This window comes from Oncorhynchus mykiss, chromosome 26 (assembly GCF_013265735.2).
Source record: "Oncorhynchus mykiss isolate Arlee chromosome 26, USDA_OmykA_1.1, whole genome shotgun sequence".
NCBI lineage: Eukaryota > Metazoa > Chordata > Actinopteri > Salmoniformes > Salmonidae > Oncorhynchus > Oncorhynchus mykiss.
This window is the reverse complement of record NC_048590.1, coordinates 27,929,044-27,955,628: the sequence shown is the minus strand read 5'-3', so window position 1 is coordinate 27,955,628 and position 26,585 is coordinate 27,929,044. Positions and strand designations below refer to the sequence as shown.

Below are 26,585 nucleotides of genomic sequence, written 5' to 3'. Positions count from 1 at the left end.
TCTGAAGCAGGCCCCAAACAAAACAGCCTACCTACCCCCTTATGGGCTGCAGTGTTCAGGCATAAGACCAATCTGCAGAACAGGACACTGATTAGACAGGGACCATGGTTACACTTCACATGGCCCTCACAGCCCTGTATACTGATACCCTGATTACAGCTACTTACATATTTTAATTGGGAGTTTCAGCGCATAACTGGTGTGGCAGAAATGGTGAGAAGTCATTGTGAAGATTGGAATGCAGAGAGCAGTGTCAGGGAGGCTGCAGGCAATTACCACTGCTCTCAGTGCTGAGGAAGTACAAAGGTAGACGGGTCTATGATTTTACTAGAGCCGTGGCTACCTTGGGGCTGTGTGATATAGAAAATAGTGTTCCAACATAATGAGAAATATGTCATTAGCTGTAAGGAAAAAACCTTGGGAGATAATATAATAGTATCTCCTCTATTGGAAGCTGCTGAGAAATGTCCCCATCACTTCAAACAATCCAAACTAGAGAGACTAAATTATCCACAGAAACCACTGCCAATGTAAGGAAATTAACTTGATTTTTCATATTTGTTTTACAATACAAAACATTAACATACGAAAGACAACATTTAGACGCACATGAACATCACTGACATCACACCTGCCCAGCCCGACCAGCTCTGTCAATATTTAGATAATGAACCATATGCTTTTTCTATCGTCTTAATGGAGGATTGGTTTATTTCAGGATAATTAACGAGAAGACTATCGTCCAACCCATTGGGTATCTCACTGCACCCTCATGACAGGTCTTGAAATATGATCAAACTGATTAAAAGTACATTTACATTAAAACTTCTGACAGCCAACTTTCTAACTACACCCATTACTTCTGGACTGTATTGCATTCCCAAAAGGTGTGGATTATTGAGCCATTGTTAGTTTTACACTGAAGACATGACTCTCCTTCTGCTGTATAATTAGTGAATTTTGTCTCTTGTCTAATATATTAGTTTACAAATTGCATGGATTTGATTTTTTCTACATTGGATAGTGCAAAATAGCTTTTTAATTGTGTCATGGAAGTACATGTCCTACTACCAAATAATTTACTGTTTCTATACCTTTTAGGTTTCCATGTTATTATCAGTGCATTCTGAAAAGCTATTCAAGGATTGTTCAATAAGATTTATTTTTTGCTAGTGAAAGTGGTTCTTGTAGAATCCATTTCAGTTTCTTCCATATTGTTATAGTGTTCTTAACTATGAAGTTGTTAATGTTCTTAGCTCTATCCTTTGAAAAATAGACATGTGAAAAGATTCTGGGGGTGTGCATGCACATCTTCAATATGTACCCATTGTTCCTTTTGAGTGCATTTAACAATGTCTCAAGTAAAAGCTTTGGGTGGGGAGTTGATGCAATTCAAAGTCTGGGAGGTTAAAACCACCCTCAGATTTAGGGAGATGTAAAACTTTTATTTTTATTCGGAGTTTATGAGCTTGATTTCCTTGGACGCTAGCCCAGTCAAGCTGTGTGATATCTTGAAGTGGGCCTTCTGGTTTTCTCATCCTCTGAAAGTGACAAAGAACAAACCAACCCTGGAATGATTTCTCAGACATTCTTTTTCCATTCTCAGAATAACATTTTGTTGATCAAATCTATTTTTATTAAAGCATTTCAAGTAGTTCAAAAAAAATGATAAACATATTTGCACAGTACTTTTAGCAATTTTAGTAACATTTTTCAAAGTGAGCAGAACAGGAAACAGAGCCAAGAAAAGAAAATCGTAAAGAATATTGAAGATACTGTATAAAACACAGCAGACATTAAAATCAGACAGTAGTACTAGACTTTCCCATTCTGGATTCTCTCGGTTTACATCACTTACATTTCAGAGCCCACTTTTCTCAAAATACTTTTAGCAAGACAAATTAAAGACAGAAATGTAAATCCCAGGCACCGCCCTCTATACACCCACCTATTACCTTACCACAGGAATAAAAAGACAATGAGAAGAATGATTTAAGACGACCACACTCCGATGAGCCTTACTAAATGCCAAAAGGTAATGAGAAACAATCATTTTACTATCCAGCACAAACCCATACCCACCAGCACCAAACAGAAAGAACAGAGAAAGACATGTTAGAATCAAGGGAGGATCAGTTTTGTTTCCATTTCAGAGGCTCTCTTGTAGACATTGTATGTGGCTACATAGATAAGAGCCATTTTTCCTCGATAATGACCAGTTTTGGGAGGAAACAATCAAGGCATTAATATGTGAAGAGGCCTGCTTGTCGTTAATTAAGCTCCAGGACACTCTTCCTCGGGTCTACCTACCTGATAAGGCATAATGGGCCAGAATCAGTCATATAATATCAATATAGTCACATCATTTAAATGGGATAAACAAAGTAATCAAAAAATAAAAGGACTTAGGGTTACCTCCTGAACTTGAGTACTAGTCTATGTTCATTCTGAGAAACTTATTTGAGAGACCTTGGTAACAGGCTTTGAAAGACTTTCAACACCTGCCACACAAATACAGGACAACAAACAGGACGGTACATTTATCCCACGTCCTCTCCTCTCCCTAGTCAGTCAGTCAGTTGACCTTCTAAAAAGACACCTGAAGTCAAGCAGTGTCACTATTGCAATCTGTTTCCTCAAGCCTCCTGAGACTTCAGCACGCCCAGCTGATAAACAGTCTCTCTTTGGATATCCTGCCTTTGTCCTGGTCCGTGGCTCTGAGCCGGCAGTACATTACAAACCCCACTGACCTCCAGACAGACTGTGGAGTTGCAATGGGCTCAGGAGAATCAGACTCAACTCCATTTAGACACATTGTTTTTACACAAACCACAGACTATGACATACAGGTTTATTTTGGTGGAGATCATCCCCAGAGCAGAGCTACGTACTTCCAATAGGGATGTGGGGTTAGGGAGAGAGACAGGACATGCAACACAGATATGCATCTTAGGAGAGAGAGAGACACAACATGGAAATGATAGCCAAAGGGAGAAAAGTTAGCGGTAATTGGTAGCCTTATCAATCTCAGTTCATTTGTAACAGCTTGGCATAGCTGGACACTCAGACATTAAGCCATTGTAGGACTTAAGCGATACAATTCCTCCACATATACAAATATCTGAATTGCTAAAATAAGAGACAAAAGAAAAAAACAACAATCACATTAAAGCCATCCAGGATCTTCATCTGGCAAACCATTCATCACATTCCTAATGCATGCCATAAGTGTAAAAGATTCCTCAAGCAGCCTTCAAATTGGTATGTAACAGGGCATTCAGTTGTTCCCAGGTCAGCTCTTAAAGACTGTGCGTTTATTAAGGTAACAACATTGGTGAGGGCAGCCGAGCAAGGTGAGAGCATGTCCAGACCAGTACAGTGACCGTCTGTGATGCCCTCTGTAATATTGCCCCCTATGGACCCTGGCCTGTGTTCGCAGGCTCTGGCCAAGGCCCTGTGACTTGGATGATATGATGTGACAACGTTCAGTGGCATAGTCATGAGGTGTAGCACCAGCCAGCCCTCGGACAGCCTTGTATGGTAAAGCATTGAAGATCCTCTCCTTTCTCCCTCCATCCTACCCATCTCTCGCATTATAAATTGTATTTGAATGTTTAAGGACAATTGGAAGATTAGTCCAAATGAGGACTAAAAGAGATCCAAATCAAAAATCTCACATGGGAATGATCAATAGAGAAGTACATCTGCTGCATTTAGCGGTTCAGTGATTCACATCAATGCATTGAGTCAGAAAAAAATAGCAGAAGAGAACAACATGTCATAATTACGTAAAAAATGTAAAAGCAAACCCGTCTGAATGACACCTTCCACCAGCCCAATGATATCCCACGACATCACAACAGTCTCTACAACTCTGTCGCACTCTATACTGCTTTAATCTTATTCAGCTTTATGTTTACATTCCCTCCATGTTCTGATAACCGGAGGTCTGTTCTGATCCACCCCACATGAGCTTCTAAATGTGACAGACAGCGCTGTTTTTTGTTTTATTAATCCTGAGAGAGTGAATTAAAACAGTAAATAATCTTTATCAGACAGCAGGAAAACAATCGATTACATATGATACAAAGAAACAAAATCTATAATCTCAATACCTGTACAATTGCACGCAGAAAGAACATGTATGCTTTGGAAATAAAAGCCTGTGCATTTTTTCTTATCATGTTTTGATTTAAAAAATAATAATTACATTGGCAAATTAGTCTCTTCTGCGACAATGTCTCACATCCTGGCTTTGCATGGCAGCAAAAACCCATGTGACCTGCAGTCCTGTTTTCCTGCTCAGGAGGGCAGCACTTCAGAAAGGACAAACAGATGAAAGTAGCTAAAAAGGAGGTGAGGAGAGGCTGCATTACCACAATGCTGCTGCTCTCCTTTGCACTCCAGGAAAAAAATAAAGAAAAAGAAATCAGTCATTTTCTCTTCCAATCATTGCCAAGAGCTTTCCTATAATATTTTCTGCTTACAGCTGTGTGAAGGACAGCTTGGCTGGCTCCCGGAGCAGTGGTGTTGATATGGTCCGTTAGGTCCTGGAACTGTACGTCTTGTCTATTGAAAATCAGTTCTGTTGACAGTTTTAGCTTTGCAGATGGGTGGTTTCAATGAATGGTACAGGTAACTCTTTGGAGGGAAGTGTTCCCACTGTAGGCACTAGGAAGAACCAAGGCAAAGAGGGGCCCAGTGTCTCAGCGTCTCATCTGACCCAACTGATAGTTCTCTCTGGGCTGGCGTTGGTTTCGCTGCTGCTGGGGCTGCTGGCCATTCGATTGCTGTTGTCTCCTCCTCTTCAACGTGCCTGCATGGGAGACACGAACACACTGCTCTCAACATCATAACACTCACACACATACCTGCTTGCATAAAATGAACTAGAGTTACACTTCTTCCATATAATATGATTATTTTGTCAGTCTAGCTGGGGAGATAAGGTCCCCCCCCCCCCCAGTGTTGAGGCGAGGCGTAACGTACCTGGCAGTGGCTTGGGTGGGGGCAGTTTGGGGTTGCTGCTGGGTGTGTGAACACTGCAAATCTTGATGAAACCAGCCATCAGCATGATGAGAGCAATGCCCATCAGCAACACTGCCCACCAGTGAGCCTGGAACACAGATTATGCAAAGTCTTATTCTTTCAGTGTCTGACAACTTTCATATTGAAACTGCTAAGAACATTTTATAAATTGAGATGTATTTAGCCCCTGAAATTGTTTTTATGCCAACGGGAGTGACAGTTTCAGCAGTAGGGTGAACTAATATTCTGAACAACACAGGTAACTACAGTAGAACTAGGACATTGGCTGGGCCTGGGACACTAACCACTATCCACTCTGCGATGTTCTCGTAGAGCTCTGCGTTGAAGATGGCTTTCTTTAGCCTGGCCAGGGGGCCGTCTGCGTCCACCAGCCGGCACCTCATGAACACGTCGCAGTAACCCTTGAAGTCATTGCAGGGGGAGCCTGGCTGCAGCGTGGTGATCTTCTTGCTGAAGAAGCGGGCCCACTTCTCGGAGCCCGTGCTGCTGCAGGTGTCGGGTTTCACTGCAGGGTGGGGGAGGAGACGGGGAACACCACTGTGAGGTCACTGCTAACAGGACAGTCCCAGTCTTTGCAGGGTCTTGGTGGTTTAAGATGCATGTCATATTGGGACAGATGGCCAATAATGAGCCGGCGATAGTGGTAACAGGTAAATAACAGACACTTACTTCTCCCCTGACAGCAGACGTGGCACAGCTCAGTCTCGTCTGTTCCCTCAATACTGGCACAGGTACACACCTCCAGATCATACTTCTCACAGATGGAGCCAGAGCAGCCCTGGTCGACAGAGACGTAGAGAGGGAAAGGGAAAAACAGGGTGAGTGTCAGCTATGCTCCATTGTCATGATTTAAAGCACTTCAACACACATTTGGTCAGAGAGCTAGACCATACCCCGTTGAGGCAGACTTGTGTCTCTCCATGGCAGGCGGTGAAGTTGGCTTTGGGTTCAGAGGTGGGGCACTGGGCAGTGCCTCCGTTACACATGCCCTGTTCAGCACACTCTGACTCCTCCCTACACATATCATTGGAGCCCTTGAAGTTGCATGTCGGTGTACAGCACGGACCCTGGCTGGGACTGACAACACAGAACACACACCAAGTCAGCTTCAACTTCCTTTTTACTAAGGCAGAAACAAGTTGAATACTATATTCAATAAATCCTACAACAGTACTAACCATGAAATCAACAACATTTTGTCGTACATTATTGGCCACCTACCTGCAGATTTTGCCGGGCTTAAGTTTGCACTTGTTGCCGTCGGCCTCGTTGGCGTTGTAGCAGCACTCGTCTTTACACTGGTCACTGTAACCACAGTCACACTGCTCCCCTGCCTCCACCAGACCATTACCACAGATGGGCTGGCCAGACTCTGCACAAACACACACAGGAAGGAGTGATGAGATGCAATAGAGGACACATAACCTTGGATGTCCATTCCAATGACAAGCGCACCCACACTTCCTATGCACATGCAAAGATGGACGCCCGCAAATGCATGTGCGGACACACACACAACCTCAGAAAGACGGCACTTACCCACAAAGCAGTTGCCCCTCTTCTTCTCCAGGACCTGACTGATGTTCCTCACGCTGCAGATAGAGAACTTGTTGTTGTTGAGCTTGTCCCCTGACGTGGCCCGGGCGTACATTATGTAGTTCCCCTGCTCCTTCTTCTCCTGGGCCTTGGACTCTCCTGGGGTGCACTCTGTCCCAGAGTCATGCTGTTAAACCACAGGGTAGAGGTTTATAGGGAGCCAATGAGCATCCCTCTCCTACTTCAGGAGGGCATTAACATAGACTCCTCCACTACTGGGACTTTAAACCAAGACAGATCCTATGGTGAGTATCTCAACAAAGTGGTACTCAAGCATATACAGTGGGGCAAAAAAGTATTTAGTCAGCCACCAATTGTGCAAGTTCCCCTACTTAAAAAGATGAGAGAGGCCTGTAATTTTCATCATAGGTACACTTCAACCATGACAGACAAAATGAGAAAGAAAATCCAGAAAATCACATTGTAGGATTTTTTATACATTTATTTGCAAATTATGGTGGAAAATAAGTATTATTTGGTCAATAACAAACAAGCAAGATTTCTGGCTCTCACAGACCTGTAACTTCTTCTGAGGCTCCTCTGTCCTCCACTCGTTACCAATATTAATGGCACCTGTTTGAACTTGTTATCAGTATAAAAGACACCTGTCCACAACCTCAAACAGTCACACTCCAAACTCCACTATGGCCAAGACCAAAGAGCTGTCAAAGGACACCAGAAACAAAATTGTAGACCTGCACCAGGCTGGGAAGACCGAATCTGCAATAGGTAAGCAGCTTGGTTTGAAGAAATCAACTGTGGGAGCAATTATTAGGAAATGGAAGACATACAAGACCACTGATAATCTCCCTCGATCTGGGGCTCCACGCAAGATCTCACCCTGTGGGGTCAAAATGATCACAAGAACGGTGAGCAAAAATCCCAGAACCACACGGGGGGACCTATTGAATGACCTGCAGAGAGCTGGGACCAAAGTAACAAAGCCTACCATCAGTAACACACTACGCCGCCAGGGACTAAATGATGTCTCTGCCTGGCTGGTTCCCCTCTTTTCACTGGGATTTCCTGCCTCCAACCCTATTACAGGGGCTGAGTCACTGGCTTACTGGGGCTCTCTCATGCCGTCCCTGGAGGGGGTGCGTCACCTGAGTGGGTTGATTCACTGATGTGGTCATCCTGTCTGGGTTGCCCCCCCCCCCCCCCTCCTATTCGGTGTCCTGTGTGAATCTAAGTGTGCGTTCTCTAATTCTCTCCTTCTCTCGCTCTCTTTCTCTCTCTCGGAGGACCTGAGCCCTAGGACCATGCCCCAGGACTACCTGACATGATGACTCCTTGCTGTCCCCAGTCCACCTGACCGTGCTGCTGCTCCAGTTTCAACTGTTCTGCCTTATTATTATTCGACCATGCTGGTAATTTATGAACATTTGAACATCTTGGCCATGTTCTGTTATAATCTCCACCCGGCACAGCCAGAAGAGAACTGGCCATCCCACATATGCTCTCTCTAATTCTCTCTTTCTTTCTCTCTCTCGGAGGACCTGAGCCCTAGGACCATGCCTCAGGAATACCTGACATGATGACTCCTTGCTGTCCCCAGTCCACCTGACTGTGCTGCTGCTCCAGTTTCAACTGTTCTGCCTTATTATTATTCGACCATGCTGGTCATTTATGAACATTTGAACATCTTGGCCATGTTCTGTTATAATCTCCACCCGGCACAGCCAGAAGAGGACTGGCCACCCCACATAGCCTGGTTCCTCTAGGTTTCTTCCTAGGTTTTGGCCTTTCTAGGGAGTTTTTCCTAGCCACCGTGCTTCTACACCTGCATTGCTTGCTGTTCGGGGTTTTAGGCTGGGTTTCTGTACAGCACTTTGAGATATCAGCTGATGTACGAAGGGCTATATAAATACATTTGATTTGATTTGAGATCTGCATGGAGGAATGGGCCAAAATACCAGCAACAGTGTGTGAAAACCTTGTGAAGACTTACAGAAAACGTTTGACCTCTGTCATTGCCAACAAAGGGTATATAACAAAAGTTTGACCAAATACTTATTTTCCACCATAATTTGCAAATAAATTCATAAAAAATCCTACAATGTGATTTTTCTGGATTTATTTTTCTCATTTTGTCTGTCATAGTTGAAGTGTACCTATGATGAAAATTACAGGCCTCATCTTTTTAAGTGGGAGAACTTGCACAATTTGTGGCTGACTAAATACTTTTTGCCCCACTGTACAACTGATTAGCATGTGCAGTGTGATCTGGTTTGAGCTGTGCACTGAGATAAAAGACCAGACTAGAACCAGACGAGGCCCAGGCGAGGCCCAGAATACTCACCGGAGAGCCAAAGTTGTGTCCAACCTCGTGTGCGAAGGTTATGTGGGAGACCTTGGGGGGGACATGGGAGGCGTAGTTCTGCACCGTGATGATGCCGGTGTTCAGAGACTTCTTCTTCCCATCAGAGTACAACTTACTCTTCTCACAGATACCTCCGGAGCTCCCTAAGAACACAGTAAAACCACTCAAGATTACATACTGTACACACCATGGAGGAGAAGGATTCTCATTCATACTGTATCCCACCCAACAAACTAACAGGACTATAGGAAGATTTCCATGGCACTGATGATGTACTGTTTCCAACTCTGACACAAGTGACAGTGAAATGAAGTGACACTCTTATTGGAGTAAATTAAACCTGATACTCTGCCTGGAGTGAATAAGCAGAAGTCCTTGCTACTGTAGGGGAGCAGAGGGTATTTTGGGCCCAGTGTCCACCCTTGTAGGTGAGACACAGACACAGACAGCAGCAGGAAGATGAGAGCAGAGCAGCCAGGTGGTGCTGAATATGCCTGCAGGGGGAGAGTGGCAGCTCGGGCACAGCAGGGGAGCTGAAGGGCGCTGCTCCACAGCCGCTGAGAATGCCAATTTAAACTCGCTCACTTACCCATTTTTGAAGAGAGAAACACACTGTCTGGAACACACACATTGACAGACATGGCCAGTCAGCTGTATAGTGCGAGTGTGGAGCATATTCACACACTTAGATTTTTAGCAATCAATTTGGGAAACCTGGTTTGGATTGAATAGGGCCCCAGTTTCATATTGTGTTCAAAGGGAGTGTTTAAAGTCAGCTCAGATAGTGGGAGTGAGCAGTGGCAGACAGAGCTGAGTCAGAACAGATTCTCTGTCCCACCCTACAGTACTATCAGATTCAGCTGGCACATTGCCGGTCTGCCTCTAGGCTGCCCCTGCACAACACACTCAACACTGCCCTATCTTATATCCCAGTTTGTGTGTGTTGGGGAGGGGGGGGGGGGGGGGGGGGTAAGGTCCAATCTCGCCTACTGTGGACCATGGAGGATTTCTATTTTCTAACCAGCCAGGCTAGGAGGACTGGGGCTCTGCTGGAATGCCAGGCAGTGGCGACATCTTTATCTGAGAATAGCCTGTGTGCTTAGTCATAAGGAGGCCACACCTTTGACTACAACAGCTTTTAGACACACAGAAACGTGAAACCTAAGCACTTTACAATATAGGCACATATTTGTGTGTGTGTGTAGTGTGGTACGTGGTATGTGTGTGGAAAATGGTGTGTGGTAAGAGTAGGAGGAATGCCTCCATTGAAGTCACTTATGAGTGTGGTAATGGTTCAAATCCATTAAAAAGCCCATTATCCAGGCCTGACTGGTGTCTCTAGTAGCAGTCTGTTCTCAGTCCACTCCACTGGAGCGTTCAAGGCTGATCTCTTCTCTACAAGCCCACAGCCTCCCTCTACCGCTCTACAGACCCAGATCGATTCAGCCTGCTTAGAACCTTGCTTATTTGCCTGTATTGATTCCTAGTGTTTGTTGTTGTTAGAAGTTAATCAAGATATGTTGACGATACCTGGACCAACTGACACAGACCCTTCATTTAAACCTCATGAAGGAAAACAAAGCCTGAACTCTGACCTCTGGGGCTGTTGCGCATTGAAAGAAACTTAAAGCAGTAACATGTCAATGTGGGGTTCAACTACAGTACTGTCCACTCTCTCTACCTCTTGATTATTACTGTGAGGATATCCTGAACCAGGCACAGCCTGCATCTGTATGGACTCCTGTTCTATCTGATTATGACCCGTCAGCCAGCACAGGAGGGCTCTGGGCCACCCCCTGTCGCTGGAGGGCTCTGGGCCACCCCCTGTCGCTGGAGGGCTCTGGGCCACCCCCTGCCGCTGGAGGGCTCTGGGCCACCCCCTGTCGCTGGAGGGCTCTGGGCCACCCCCTGTCGCTGGAAGGCTCTGGGCCACCCCTGTCGCTGGAGGGCTCTGGGCCACCCCGTCGCTGGAGGGCTCTGGGCCACCCCTGTCGCTGGAGGGCTCTGGGCCACCCCTGTCGCTGGAGGGCTCTGGGCCACCCCTGTCGCTGGAGGGCTCTGGGCCACCCCCTGTCGCTGGAGGGCTCTGGGCCACCCCCTGTCGCTGGAGGGCTCTGGGCCACCCCCTGTCGCTGGAGGGCTCTAGGCCACCCCCTGTCGCTGGAGGGCTCTGGGTCACCCCTGTCGCTGGAGGGCTCTGGGCCACCCCTGTCGCTGGAGGGCTCTGGGCCACCCCCTGTCGCTGGAGGGCTCTGGGCCACCCCTGTCGCTGGAGGGCTCTGGGCCACCCCTGTCGCTGGAGGGCTCTGGGCCACCCCTGTCGCTGGAGGGCTCTGGGCCACCCCTGTCGCTGGAGGGCTCTGGGCCACCCCTGTCGCTGGAGGGCTCTGGGCCACCCCTGTCGCTGGAGGGCTCTGGGCCACCCCTGTCGCTGGACAGCATACCATTCCAGTCAAACTCAACAACTTCATATTATTCTAGTGTGAATCATTCATTCAGAGGTGTTGAGCCTGTACTTGTTTAGCCTACTTGTGTGTGTGTGACAGGGCCATTTCTGTCTGTGTGCTGTGGCTGTCTCATTGATTTCTCCCTTCTCACAGTCCACACTACTGACTGACTGCCTGTCACCAACTATGGGGTTGGTGGAGACCAGAGGGAGACCCAGATGCAGGCTATAGAAAGGGGTGTGCGATCATCTCCATGGACTGTTTCACATTCTACAAACATCTAAGAACTTCCTTCAGGAGAAGGACTCAATGTAGCTTCTTTGTCCTTGAGTGAACCTTGTTTGGAGAGCGCTGCAGTTTTGACAAACACCCAGGGACGGAGAAAGTGGAACACACAAATATACTGAGTAGGCAAAAATTAAACAACTTAAAAATGCATTTCAAGTGGAAACAGCGTGGAGACGATGCCTTAGCAAATCCAGTCCTCCTCGGCCTTGAAAATTAAATTACAGACATGCCGGTGGAACAAGGGGGGGGGGGGGGGGGGGGTTAATGGACTGAGGATCATTGAGTGTTCTGATAGTGTGCAGGACTCAGAGGGCAGAGCAGGAAACCTGCAGCACAGCTTTAGCTTCTTCTCCTCTTTAGAATGGAGCGATCCCATTAGAGATACTGGAGCCAGGGAGTCTCTCACAGACCACTGGACACTTCGGTGACTTCATGGATGCTATACCTTCCTACTCTTTAAGTAGGCATAAATGTCCACTATTCTCAGTTTTCTATTTTAATTCTCCACTGAATTCCTACCGTGAGAGTCTTTATGCAAATGAGTGCAGTACACAAGTTCAATTGGTGTGTGTGTACCTGCAGGAGCTCCGACCCAGGCCAGGCCCAGCACCCCGTCGTCAAAGTCCCTGTCGCTGAAGACGTAGGCCAGGCAATAGTCATCATGGTTCTGCTCTGAGTTGAGCTCCAGGAACTTCTCCACCCCGATGTTAGCGAAGCGGAACGGATTGGTGATGTCCCGCTCATCACTGGTCGTGTTTATCTGAAGAGATGGAGAGGAATGGGCTCATTGAATAGGTAATGAGTAGGTATTGGAGAAGAGACTTCTCACACAGGCCACTGTCTTCATCACAATCATCATTGCTAAAGGTAACTATTCTAATGTGTGTTTGAAGAGAGAGTGGGAAAAGGCTTTAGACAGAGAGAAATGATTCTACTTAAAGTTGCCAGCTCCTTGGCCCCAGAGAAACCTTCTGTGAGAGTTGTTTTGAATGTTGGAATGCGGCCCTGAGCTCCCTACTTTAAAATGGCAGCTGGTGTTCACCTGAGGAATTTAAGGATTTATTAGGTCTTGGAGTGTGGTGGAATACTGATGAGTGAGGCAAATGGTGGTGCTCACCACCCACACCCCCCCAACCCCCAGGCCTGAACACAAACTCACCCTGATCCTTTTGACCATGAAGCTGATGTTACGGATGCCCAGGAAGTCAGTACCCTGGTAGATGGAGTCAATGGCCTTTACATGGCTGGAGATCTAGAGAATAAAACAGTCATCATTATATTATGAGAAGTGTGGAACAACTGCACTGCAGAGAGAACATCAGATAAATCATAGCATGGCATTAAAGACATGACATGTCTGTTAGCCCACCAATGAACACATGAATAATATCTCTAACTACAGAATCACTGTGTTCAGCCAATTGGAATCAATCTGTTGATGACTTGCTCCACACGGTCCAGCCCATCCTATAAACAAGCCTCTAGTCTCAGAGCTAAACCACAATCCTAACGAACACATTTACTTCATCACAATTAACCTTTTTTCTTTATCTCACCTATGGAGAGAGTGAGTGTCCACAGAAATGACATTTTAATCAGCTAGTCTCTTCTTTAACTGGACCCCCAACTGTGAAAGGCAGCATTTCCTCTGCATCTGATTTGTTAGGCTATAGAACTCAGTCAGTAGGAACAAGTCTGCGATGCTGGGCAGGCTGGCTGAAGGAAGCCAGCCAACAACAACTGATCAGACCCACAGACAAACACTATTCTGTTTGTAATCCATTTCTCCTGGCAGAATTAAAGGGCAGGCCCTGGTTTCCCCCTGCCGAATGATTCAGAGTGTGTGTGTGTATTAGGGTTGACCTTATTTAGTCGATTGTTTGGTCGATATGCTGTTGGTCGACCGAGATTTCATTAGTCGAGCAGTCGCAAATTGATACAAATAATTAATGGCGTATAACACACCTGTCTGATTCGTGCTCGTCTCAGTGGACTAATCCATTGGAGGCCACTGTGATGGCACAGTACATCCCTCTAAGATGTGCTACTGAAATTGTAAAAAATAATATATTATATAAGAATAATGGTGCAACACTGATAAACTAAATAATATTATATAACAAAAGTGCTTTCTCCCGCGATGGATAACGGGCGCTGTCCACGGTTCTGAAACGTAATCTTCAGTGCGCCGTTGAATTGGTGCCTTTCCCTATATGGTGCTATGTGCATAATAATGGTGTTGAGAACAATGCGACAGAGGCAGTAGCGGAGTGAGGAAACCAACTTAATTAGGTCTATAACCAAACTGTTAAACATGCCTGGCTTTATAAATCGTCCATATACATCTACAGAAATAAGACAGATCCTACTTCTATTGACAGTTTGAGTGTTTGTTTAATAGCCTACTGATTCCGTGAGCACCAATCCTCATGCAAAATGTTGTATAAAGCAATTTCACAAATCCGTCTGTTTATAAATCTTTGCTATGCTTTAAAGGCTTTGCAAATGTTTTTCATTATAAGTAATACCAGAGTCTGTTCTATTTTATATAGTGTTGTTTACACTTCCAAAAGGGCAGAAAAAAAGTAGAATATTGTAATCTAACAGCAACTGTTTGCTACACAATACTCATTCAGAGCTCGCTCCTATCTCCTCCTTTCTCTTCAATAGTTTCCACAACTAAGTCAAATGTCTTACACACATCTAACTTCCCCTTTCCCTCCTGCGCAACCAGTAAACATTCCCCCATTTCGAGTTTATTTTCCACGTCCTCCTCATCCATTTTGCTGTCACGTGTTACAGTGTTCAGAGTTTGCTACAACCATTTTATTGATGTGATTACGATAGGTTATAGGTCCGACCCTATTGGTCAGGTGCATGCACTGCATACATGTTTTACGTAAAGAGAGCAAAGGTTCTAGGGAATAGGGAATGTTTTTCCTAAACAAATAAGGTATTTCGGTAAGAACGTTTCAGTCAGAAACAAAATGGCTGTAATTATGTTGCAGCTTCAGCACAGACAGCGGCAATAAACACTTGCTGTGGTGCCTGTTCGCTGCAGCAGGGAGGAGAGAGAGAGAGACAACGTGCACCAGTCACCCACTGTCATTTAATTTTAACACAGTGTGGCCATCGGGCTCCCTTCTTGAGTCATTTGTGTCTTATTTAATCAAACAGTGAGCTTAAAGCATCAGACAAGCTCAGTGCATATTGTTGATTTTATTCAAACTTCAGGTGTTTCTATATATGGAAAAATACACTTAAAATGTAGACCAATAGAATAGTTGAAAGAACAGATGACTCTCGGTCAACCAATATTTTTTTTTAGTCTGGGACAGCCCTAGTGTGTGTACAGCCTCAGTACCTGTGCGATGACAGCCTCTCTGGTGCCGTAGTACTTGAAGAAGAGGTGGTCAGTCTGGATGAAGAGCTGGCAGGTGTTCTTCTCTATCTGAGCTGCTCTCTTCTTCCTCAGGATCACCGGACCATGTCCATGGGACCTCTCCTCTTCCTCCACCACACTGCTGGGCTCCTGCAGAGACAACCAGAGGAACGACTACCATTAGTCAACTAGAAGGGAGAGATGGATGTGAGGGAGAGTGAGATGGAATGAGGGGAGCTGGAAGAGGGGAGGAGGTAGAAAAAAAGATCCCAAGACTAAGAAATTACATGAGAAGGTGACCAACAGGAATGTGTAAGGATTTTAGCCATTTTGGTCAGGGAAAAATCCCATGTCTTCAAATGTGGAGAATGAGGGCCCTGGCTTCTGAAGGGAGGAGGGAGAGGTCTTCCAGAACATGGGGAAACATTTCCTGACACACCCCTGGTCTGTTCTGACTAATCCCTGGGGAGAGAGAACACTAACTCCTCACCCTGCCAGATGATCTGTGACATCACTCTACTCAGTCATCCACAGAGCTGAAAGGGATAAGAACCCAGGAACAATAAGAAGAATCTGGCTCTCGTTACAGCTCCAATAACAAGTTTGACTTAATCACTTCCATGTTTCCTTATCATGCTAAGTGTTATTCTACCATGGAGCAAGAAGACGCAAGGTGATTTGTATGGTCCTCCAGTACTGTATCCAGAATGTGTACGTGGTTGTACAGTATTGGTGAGTGCTGTATAGATATAGGGTTGGTTTCACAGGGGGGTATTATCAGCTCACCTTGAGAGGCTCCTCCATAGCCGAGGCCTGGTACTTCTTCATCCTTTCAAACACTGAGTGGTCAGCACAGCCCCCCTCTGAGCCATACTTATGAGGGTAATCTGGAAGGAGAAGAGGAAACCATCAATATGAACTCAACCATATTACCAGTAATATTGGTTCTCTCAGCTTCAGACTAAACCGGCTTAGAAGGGGAATGAAAAAGGTTGTACACAATAGTAGCCATAGGCCATAGTGTGGTCTCAACTACTCTATGTAAAGCCCTCTAAAACATACCAGTATAATAGACTTACTATCTCTAGCAGCAACATTCATCTGAGGGTGGAGATATCTGTTCATTAGGACAGAAAGAAGCTGTAGTTAATATCTCTGTGTGTGTGTGTAACAAGGCCTAACACACAGACCGTCTACGCTAACTGAAAGAATAAGCCTCTGTTCACCGCTGGTGTCTCCTTCTCCAGGCTGGAGAATAACAAAGCAGTCTTCCTCCCAAATTACATGTCACTGACTCACTCACTGCTCGACTTTCCTCTACCTTCCTCTGCCAGAGGCTCTGAAAAACATCAGACTCAATAAGGAGCAACACTACTACATGCAACTACAGTATCCAGAAAAGTCCAGTATTCAGCAATACACCTTCACAATTACTAACACAGATCAATGTCAAAGAACAGTCGGAGATACCTCAGAGTCCAGATTTAAACCTACATCTAAGCAGTGACCGTGTCCGTGCCCTCTGCTGACAAATAATGCCATTGCCCAAAACAACATGTGGTGCTGTGTCCCTCTGTGGACTGGCTGGCTGCTGGAGCATTCCCCATGGGACCAAATCAGTAAGAACAGACACAGAGCTGAGTACTTTACAACCCAGCTAAAATGGTGATCATCAAGAACACCATTTTTTTCACGGGCATCTGCCTAAAGCAGGTGCACAGATCCAATTTTCTCATAAAACGGAACATCATTTTGATTAACGCATCCAATTGAAATCTATTGACTCTGGTCTGATGTCACCCATTGAAGAGCAGCCAGCAATCAAGTTGGAGAGCACCCTCCCTGTCATCACCATCCTGTTCCTAAATGAGCCAATAAACAAGCAGTCTCACCATAGTACAGAGCTCCCCTGTAGAATGAGCTCAGCGATCACTATGCAGAACACAGAAGTGCACAGTGAAACACTAATGAAAATGAGTAAACCATAGTGACACAGAACTCTTAGCAGAGAGCCATAATTGCCTGTGGAAATCTGAAAACTCTTATAATGGGTTTTTGTAATATCCACTCTTTACCTTCACAGCAGGCGTGAATGCTAACGAACTCCAATTACGGCTGTGTGTTTAGTCATCAGGATAACACAGGGCTTTCCACTTCTTCCCTAGTTGGCTTTATCTATTCACAGCAAACTACTTCTGCCATCTCTGTCTGCTGTCAGTCTCTACAGAACAAAGCCATTTGTTCCAGGATGAAGACGCAGGGTTGGGAACAGGTATGGAGGACACACTGGGAGGCAGGCAGCTACTTTTGACCTGGTTAGGCTACGTGACCATGGAAAACTTCTGACCCTTATTATGAGGGAGACGGAGGTAGGCAGAGTAACATATGGATATGATGTTTTGGGTTTGGGCAGAGCGAGGTGAACTCAGCGGCCTCAGCCGGGGCTCTCTGGGACTGGGGAATGGTGCAGTGTCAACCAGGCCTGACAGCTCTGTTTCTGTCTAAGCGGGCTGCATAACAGAGCAAGCAGGGTGAGGAGGAAGAGGCGGTGTGTGTGTGTCACTAATGAGGACTCTGGGATAACAGAGCCATCTCTCCCTCCCCTGGGCAACATGCCCTCCCTACTCTGCTTCAGATACCTGAGACAGGACTTCAAAAAACAGGCCAGCACAATCCCACACTCAGCACTTTGAATGTTTTAACCTATACACCGCAATACAACAACCCTGAATACACAGAATAACTGAATGCATATGCCATCAATCAATCAGGCCGTTACTGTACACTGTGCTGATAATAAAACAAGGTCAGGTCAGACTGCTCTGTGATCAGTTCCAAGCAGAGAGATTATTCACTCCCCCAGCCGTCCCCAGATAGTAACATGCAGTGAAATGGAGTCAATAATGCTGACTGCACGCTTCAATAGAGGTCTCCTCTCTCCACTGCATCTTTTCCCTAATGTACACAACGCACAGTCAATGGCACAGCTCTAGTCAATAGCGAAAGCCCCCCTAATCACAGCAAAAACACACACCAGTAAACAATCAATCCTACAACTAGGATCATGTAATTACAGTACATGCATGCGTCTCATTTAGTCTACAGCAATCAGTACTAATACATCCATCACAACATACTGGCATATAAATGGACTCCAAATGGCCTCCAGAGTGGCGCAGCAGTCCACGGCACTGCATCACAGTGTTGAGGCATCCCTTCAGCCTGGGGTTCGATCTCAGGCTGTGTCACAGCCAGCCGGCCGTGGGCGGCACACAATTGGCCCAGTGTCGTCCAGGTTAGGGGAGGGTTTGGCCGAGGGGCTTTCCTTGGTGACTCTAGCTGACTTCAGTTGAACGTTGTTTCCTATGACACATTGGTGCGGCTGGCTTCCAGGTTAAGCGAGCGAGTGTTAAGAAGCAGCGCGCCATGGCGGGTCATGTTTCGGAAGACGTATGACTCGACCGTCGCCTCTCCCGAGCCCGTTGGGGAGTTGCAGCGATGAGACAAGATCTTAACTCCATATTGTATATCACGAAATTGGGGAGAAAAAAATACAAATAATACTATTTTTTAAAAAGCCTCCCAAATGATCTTGTCAGTCACCAGCCTGCATGGCAGGAACAGAAATTCCTCTGCCAGCGACGCCGTCGTCACCTTTTATCGCACACCAGCGCATAGGAACACACGCGCTCTCCCCAAGGAAATTCAAGGAACACACACACTCAGCTCCCAGAAACACCAACACAGTCGCCGTAATGACAACACAGTGCCGACGAATGCACCTCAAAACTCGAGGAAAACACACTCAGTCCCAGAGAACACAAACTCAGTCCTGACAAAACCACACTCAGCTCTGCGACCTACAAGTTAACACTACACTCAGCCAGTGTTTCACACTCCCTCAACCTTCCTAACCTCCACTCCTCAGACAAATTTGGCATTTCAATTCACACTCCGATGGCAGAAAAGAGGAATTATTTTGGCACTTATATTTTATTTATAGCCGTTGAAAAAAACCAGTCAGGATAAGTGCTGCAGGGTCAGGATGGTGTTCCTCAAAAGCCTGGCTGTACTTACAGCACTATTGACTGACCGCAGATCATTTGCATTCTGCTCATATGAGTCACCACAAAGCGCCACTCGTGGGCAGTCTGGTCAACGGGTTGGAGAGGGAGAGAGTGGGCTCAGGGTCAACCTGTCCCCCCGTTGTCAGTTGAGGAGAATGGTTCTGTACTGGACCGACTGGATTGACCGAACAACAAAAAGTTCTGCCCTGACAATGTGTTCTCTTTTTCCAGACAGAAAGCTGTCATTGTCCCTGCAGTGAATGCCCTCTCATTCACATGCTAATCAAAAATCCTTTGCGAACGAGAAGCGAAGACAAAATTGTAAAAGCCGGGGGAAATGGGAGTCCGAGTCATTCACGCCTTTTCATTCTTTATTCCATCCCTCCACCATTTGTCCTTCCTCTCTCTCACCAACACCGACTTCAACAGGAAAGAGAATTCTAAAATTAGGTGCTACAGTTTCTTCAAGGAAAAAAAAAGCCACCGCCACAAAATGAACCTGTTTGAAGTGCGTCTTTGATGTCTGAAAACCAAGTGCAGACTGGATATCTGTGAGGGGAGACTCATTAATGGGTTGATAAAGACACATTCCTAGGAACAGCAGTTTGACTAAAACAACTGCTGAAACCTGAATGTTACACTGAACGGAATGCGGCGGCAGGTAGCCTAGCAGTTAGAGATTTGGGCCAGTTACCGAAAGGTCGCTGGTTCAAATCACCGACCTAACAAGGTGAAACATCTGATGACGTGCCCTTGAGCAAGGCACTTAACCCTACTTGCTCCCGTAGGTCGCTCTGGATAAGAGCACCTGCTAAATGACAAAAAAGTAACTGGAATGAAGATCTCAAACAGGTCTAATGGAAGATGGTCTTTACTCAGTCCCCTTGTATCAATAAGGATGTGATACTTCATTGGGTTATAGGAATATAGCCAAAGTTAAATGAATAAATTACTCAACTACAGTGGGGCAAAAAAGTATTTAGTCAGCCACCAATTGTGCAAGATCTCCCACTTAAAAAGATGAGAGAGGCCTGTAATTTTCATCATAGGTACACTTAACTATGACAGACAAAATGAGAAAAAAAAAATCCAGAAAATCACATTGTAGGATTTTCATGAATTTATATATTTGCAAATTATGGTGGAAAATAAGTATTTGGCCAATAACAAAAGTTTATCGCAATACTTTGTTGGCAATGACAGAGGTTAAATGTTTTCTATAAGTCTTCACAAGGTTCACACACACTGTTGCTGGTATTTTGGCCCATTCCTCCATGCAGATCTCCTCTAGAGCAGTGATGTTTTGGGGCTGTTGCTGGGCAACAGACTTTCAACTCCCTCCAAAGATTTTCTATGGGGTTGAGATCTGGAGGCTGGCTAGGCCACTCCAGGACCTTGAAATGCTTCTTACGAAGCCACTCCTTCGTTGCCCGGGTGGTGTGTTTGGGATCATTGTCATGCGGAAAGACCCAGCCACGTTTCATCTTCAATGCCCTTGCTGATGGAAGGAGGTTTTCACTCAAAATCTCACGATACATGGCCCCATTCATTCTTTCCTTTACATGGATCAGTCGTCCTGGTCCCTTTGCAGAAAAACAGCCCCAAAGCATGATGTTTCCACCCCCATGCGTCACAGTAGTTATGGTGTTCTTTGGATGCAACTCAGCATTCTTTGTCCTCCAAACATGACGAGTTGAGTTTTTACCAAAAAGTTATATTTTGGTTTCATCTGACCATATGACATTCTCCCAATCTTCTTCTGGATCATCCAAATGCTCTCTAGCAAACTTCAGACGGGCCTGGACATGTACTGGCTTAAGCAGGGGGACACGTCTGGCACTGCAGGATTTGAGTTCCCTGCGGCGTAGTGTGTTACTGATGGTAGGCTTTGTTACTTTGGTCCCAGGTCTCTGCAGGTCATTCACTAGGTCCACCCGTGTGGTTCTGGGATTTTTGCTCACGGTTCTTGTGATCATTTTGACCCCACGGGGTGAGATCTTGCGTGGAGCCCCAGATCGAGGGAGATTATCAGTGGTCTTGTATGTCTTCCATTTCCTAATAATTGCTCCCACAGTTGATTTCTTCAAACCAAGCTGCTTACCTATTGCAGATTCAGTCTTCCCAGCCTGGTGCAGGTCTACAATTTTGTTTCTGGTGTCCTTTGACAGCTCTTTGGTCTTGGCCATAGTGGAGTTTGGAGTGTGACTGTTTGAGGTTGTGGACAGGTGTCTTTTATACTGATAACAAGTTCAAACAGGTGCCATTAATACAGGTAACAAGTGGAGGACAGAGGAGCCTCTCAAAGAAGAAGTTACAGGTCTGTGAGAGCCAGAAATCTTGCTTGTTTGTAGGTGACCAAATACTTATTTTCCACCATAAGTTGCAAATAAATTCATTAAAAATCCTACAATGTGATTTTCTGGATTTTTTTTTCTCATTTTGTCTGTCTTAGTTGAAGTGTACCTATGATGAAAATTACAGGCCTCTCATCTTTTTAAGTGGGAGAACGTGCACAATTGGTGGCTGACTAAATACTTTTTTGCCCCACTGTATGTGTTAATGTACTGCTGATAACATCACAGGCTATGTAAATACAGTGCCTTGCGAAAGTATTCGGCCCCCTTGAACTTTGCGACCTTTTGCCACATTTCAGGCTTCAAACAAAGATATAAAACTATTTTTTTGTGAAGAATCAACAACAAGTGGGACACAATCATGAAGTGGAACGACATTTATTGGATATTTCAAACTTTTTTAACAAATCAAAAACTGAAAAATTGGCGTGCAAAATTATTTAGCCCCCTTAAGTTAATACTTTGTAGCGCCACCTTTTGCTGCGATTACTGCTGTAAGTCGCTTGGGGTATGTCTCTATCAGTTTTGCACATCGAGAGACTGAAATTTTTTCCCATTCCTCCTTGCAAAACAGCTCGAGCTCAGTGAGGTTGGATGGAGAGCATTTGTGAACAGCAGTTTTCAGTTCTTTCCACAGATTCTCGATTGGATTCAGGTCTGGACTTTGACTTGGCCATTCTAACACCTGGATATGTTTATTTTTGAACCATTCCATTGTAGATTTTGCTTTATGTTTTGGATCATTGTCTTGTTGGAAGACAAATCTCCGTCCCAGTCTCAGGTCTTTTGCAAACTCCATCAGGTTTTCTTTCAGAATGGTCCTGTATTTGGCTCCCTCCATCTTCCCATCAATTTTAACCATATTCCCTGTCCCTGCTGAAGAAAAGCAGGCCCAAACCATGATGCTGCCACCACCATGTTTGACAGTGGGTATGGTGTGTTCAGGGTGATGAGCTGTTTTGCTTTTACGCCAAACATAACGTTTTGCATTGTTGCCAAAAAGTTACATTTTGGTTTCATCTGACCAGAGCACCTTCTTCCACATGTTTGGTGTGTCTCCCAGGTGGCTTGTGGCAAACTTTAAACAACACTTTTTATGGATATCTTTAAGAAATGGCTTTCTTCTTGCCACTCTTCCATAAAGGCCAGATTTGTGCAATATACGACTGATTGTTGTCCTATGGACAGAGTCTCCCACCTCAGCTGTAGATCTCTGCAGTTCATCCAGAGTGATCATGGGCCTCTTGGCTGCATCTCTGATCAGTCTTCTCCTTGTATGAGCTGAAAGTTTAGAGGGACGGCCAGGTCTTGGTAGATTTGCAGTGGTCTGATACTCCTTCCATTTCAATATTATCGCTTGCACAGTGCTCCTTGGGATGTTTAAAGCTTGGGAAATCTTTTTGTATCCAAATCCGGCTTTAAACTTCTTCACAACAGTATCTCGGACCTGCCTGGTGTGTTCCTTGTTCTTCATGATGCTCTCTGCACTTTTAATGGACCTCTGAGACTATCACAGTGCATTTATACGGAGACTTGATTACATGTAACGGATGTATTACATAAGGATACCGTCGATGATATAGAGTACAGTATATACGTATGCATATAAGATGAATAATGTAGGGTAAGTAACATTTATATAAGGTAGCATTGTTTAAAGTGGCTAGTGATATATTTACATCATTTCCCATCACTTCCCATTATTAAAGTGGCGCGAAAAACATATTCTTGGTCGTACTGATGGTGAGTTGATGCTGATCTTATATTCAGTAGTTCTTCTCGACTGTATGTAATGAAACCTAAGATGACCTGGGGTACTAATGTAAGAAATAACACGTAAAAAAACAAAAAACTGCATAGTTTCCTAGGAACGCGAAGCGAGGCGGCCATCTCTGTCGGCGCCGGAAGGCGTGATGTGAAACGGCTAGCTTAGTTAGCGTGGGCGCTAAATAGCGTTTCAATCAGTGACGTCACTTGCTCTGAGACCTTGAAGTAGTAGTTCCCCTTGCTCTGCAAGGGCCGCGGCTTTTGTGGAGCGATGGGTAACGATGCTTCGAGGGTGACTGTTGATGTGTGCAGAAGGTCCCTGGTTCGCGCCCGGGTATGGGCGAGGGGACGGTCTAAAATTATACTGTTACATTGGTGCCGTGACCCGGATTACTGGTTGCAGCGGAAAAAGGAGGAAGGTCAAAAGGGGGGTGAGTGTAACGGATGTGAAACGGCTAGCTTAGTTAGCGTGGGTGCTAAATAGCGTTTCAATCAGTGACGTCACTTGCTCTGAGACCTTGAAGTAGTAGTTCCCCTTGCTCTGCAAGGGCCGCGGCTTTTGTGGCGCGATGCTTCGAGGGTGACTGTTGATGTGTGCAGAAGGTCCCTAGTTCGCGCCCGGGTATGGGCGAGGGGACGGTTTAAAATTTGTACTGTTACATTGATGCTGTTGACCCGGATTACTGGTTGCTGCGGAAAAGGAGGAAGGTCAAAAGGGGGGTGAGTGTAACGGATGTGAAACGGCTAGCTTAGTTAGCGTGGGCGCTAAATAGCGTTTCAATCAGTGACGTCACTGAGACCTTGAAGTAGTAGTTCCCCTTGCTCTGCAAGGGCCGCGGCTTTTGTGGAGCGATGGGTAACGATGCTTCGAGGGTGACTGTTGATGTGTGCAGAAGGTCCCTGGTTCGCGCCCGGGTATGGGCGAGGGGACGGTCTAAAATTATACTGTTACATACACACAGGTGGATTGTATTTATCATCATTAGTCATTTAGGTCAACATTGGATCATTCAGAGATCCTCACTGAACTTCTGGAGAGAGTTTGCTACACTGAAAGTAAAGGGGCTGAATAATTTTGCACGCCCAATCTTTCAGTTTTTGATTTGTTAAAAAAGTTTGAAATATCCAATAAATGTCGTTCCACTTCATGATTGTGTCCCACTTGTTGTTGATTCTTCACAAAAAATACAGTTTTATATCTTTATGTTTGAAGCCTGAAATGTGGCAAAAGGTTGCAAAGTTCAAGGGGGCCGAATACTTTCGCAAGGCACTGTATAAATATGATGTACAGCAAGGAGTGTGGAGCATGTTAACCCATAGTGTTGGCACAAAGGAGATAAGAGTGTCTTTACAAGAAAGCTGCCATCAGTGCTATGACCGGACTTCACACGGCAGCATGACTTGACAGAAATTATCTGTTTGGGGCAGCGGCATTCGCTTCATAGATTAGTGAAGGAAAAAATATGAAATGGGGCCCTTCATGAAATGGGGCCCTTCATGTAATGTCTCAGGCAATACGATCTGCTAAGGAACGAAGATAAATGTGAAGGGCACAAATAATGGGTAGGGCATAACTACCTCAAATCCGGTACTGTGGCAGTCGCCAAGCCCTGCAGTACTATTGAGGGGTTCTGATGACAGCCTGTCATTGGATATGACACTGAGGAACAGAGAAAGGGATGAGGAACAGAACGGCTCTGTTCACACCCTCAGATAAACAGACACAGAAAGAGAAAGGAGCGGGAGGAGGAATAGAGGGTGAGAGATTTCTTGACACCTCATACAGACAGAAAATTACAAAGAATGGGAGAGCGGGAAGAAAGCGGGAAGAAAGAGGGAAGAAAGAGGGAAAGGAGAACGAGCGAGTAAGCCTACATTGTGGAGAAGAAGCGTAAGAGAAAGGTTCTCTGATTGCAGGTTCATGCTGGGCTGGTTGTGCCTGTGTGTCAGTAGGCAGGCTGGCTGTGAATCAGACCCACCCAAGGAAGAGAGGGCCAAGTAACACAGGGTGGGCCTCCACCCTGCTTTTTTCCCTGCCTGAGAGGGCTGCTCTCTGGCCTGTATTGGGATGAGTGGGGTCAGTGGTCTCTGGAGCTTAGCCCACACCTCAGATCGACTTATAATTGGTGGCCTGGATGCTAAGGAAGATGATTCACTCCCTGCCACTGGCTCTGATCCTGACTTCGCATCAATCAATCATCAGGGCTCAGCCTAACTCTGTGTGTGTGTGTGTGTCTTGCCGCAGTGTCTCAGTGCAACCTTCCTCAGCTCCCCTTCCTCTGGCCCATTCCACAGCTCATCTGACATGACCTTGACTTGACCGTATGTATTGTTAAATGCCCAATGTAAACTCCCCTTGGATAGACCTCTCCTCTGACAGCTCTGCATTGTATTTGAACAGTATACCTCCACTCTGCTCAGTATGCACTCCACAGCCTTTAAGACCTTACCTCCAAGCCTAGAGAAACCTGTCCTGTCCCACCCCCACCTCCCACCCTTCAGTTCATTTAGGCACACATTCATCCATCCATCATCGTCCATATCTCTGCTTACAAGAAACACCTACAGCAGAGAATTGCCTTTCGGTGTCACTGTCTATCTAAAGTCCATGTCCTGTCACAGTGTGACGCCTACTGTTTTCTCTGATAGGGAGGGATGTGTGTGTGTAGCAGAGCTGGAGAGAGAAAAGCTGGGACAGACGAGCCAGCATGGATTAGTCACTGCTGTCAATGGCTGACAACTGTAATTAAAAAAGAGCACAGCCATGGTACTGCTATTTAGAGTTGCTACAGCCAATTCAAACCATTTCATGCTCATGATGGAAAAAATTCAAAGCGAATAACACTGACAGAATACTGTGGAGTTAATAAGCCATCCACTGTGTATCCAATAATAACCATCTTTGCCTGCACAAAATATATGTGTTATTTGGAACGAAATTGTATTCCCACTGCTGAGTAGGATAATGAACCCCTAATTTCTAAAGCTAGATCCTTAAAAAACAAATCAACACTTACACCCAGAGTCATACTGTAAAGGCAACATCGTCTGAATCAATATAGCAAAAGCATTAAAGAACATGTCCTTTAAGTCTATAAAATATACCTATTACATTAACAACAGCCATAACTCATTTTAGTGCTATGATGTTGGCACCATTACTTCAGCAGGACTGCAGGGTGACAGAGGAGAGCAGTGAATCAAGTATACTCACTGATGTCCCCCTCGTGGTAGATGACTGAATGGTAGGGCACGTCCTTGTCTCTGAGGTACCTCTCCGAAGGCTCCACGTAGTACATGCCCTGGTGGGTC

At 45.5% G+C, this 26,585-nt stretch overlaps 1 protein-coding gene across 1 annotated transcript; it reads right to left on the bottom strand.

Annotated features, from left to right (window-relative positions):
* Positions 1–1,613: 1,613 nt before the first annotated feature.
* LOC118944511 (disintegrin and metalloproteinase domain-containing protein 10-like) lies at positions 1,614–24,937 on the bottom strand. The gene is made up of 14 exons (XM_036964286.1): positions 24,852–24,937; positions 16,165–16,202; positions 15,872–15,972; positions 15,068–15,235; positions 12,863–12,955; positions 12,280–12,463; positions 8,948–9,111; positions 6,589–6,772; positions 6,271–6,421; positions 5,943–6,126; positions 5,719–5,827; positions 5,334–5,554; positions 4,990–5,116; positions 1,614–4,816 (listed from the first exon to the last, which is right to left on the bottom strand). The coding sequence occupies exons 1-14, from the start codon at positions 24,920–24,922 to the stop codon at positions 4,707–4,709; spliced, it is 1,905 nt and encodes a 634-aa protein (XP_036820181.1). The 5' UTR covers positions 24,923–24,937; the 3' UTR covers positions 1,614–4,706.
* Positions 24,938–26,585: the final 1,648 nt, after the last annotated feature.

Excerpts from the sequence above, each read along its gene's own strand:
- LOC118944511 (XM_036964286.1), bottom strand. The coding sequence starts at position 24,922 with ATGACAGGCTGTCATCAGAACCCCTCAATAGTACTGCAGGGCTTGGCG. Across the intron at positions 15,236-15,871 it reads CTATGGAGGAGCCTCTCAAG|GAGCCCAGCAGTGTGGTGGA; the intron begins GTGAGCTGATAA and ends TTGTCTCTGCAG. Across the intron at positions 6,127-6,270 it reads AAGCCCGGCAAAATCTGCAG|TCCCAGCCAGGGTCCGTGCT; the intron begins GTAGGTGGCCAA and ends CTGTGTTGTCAG.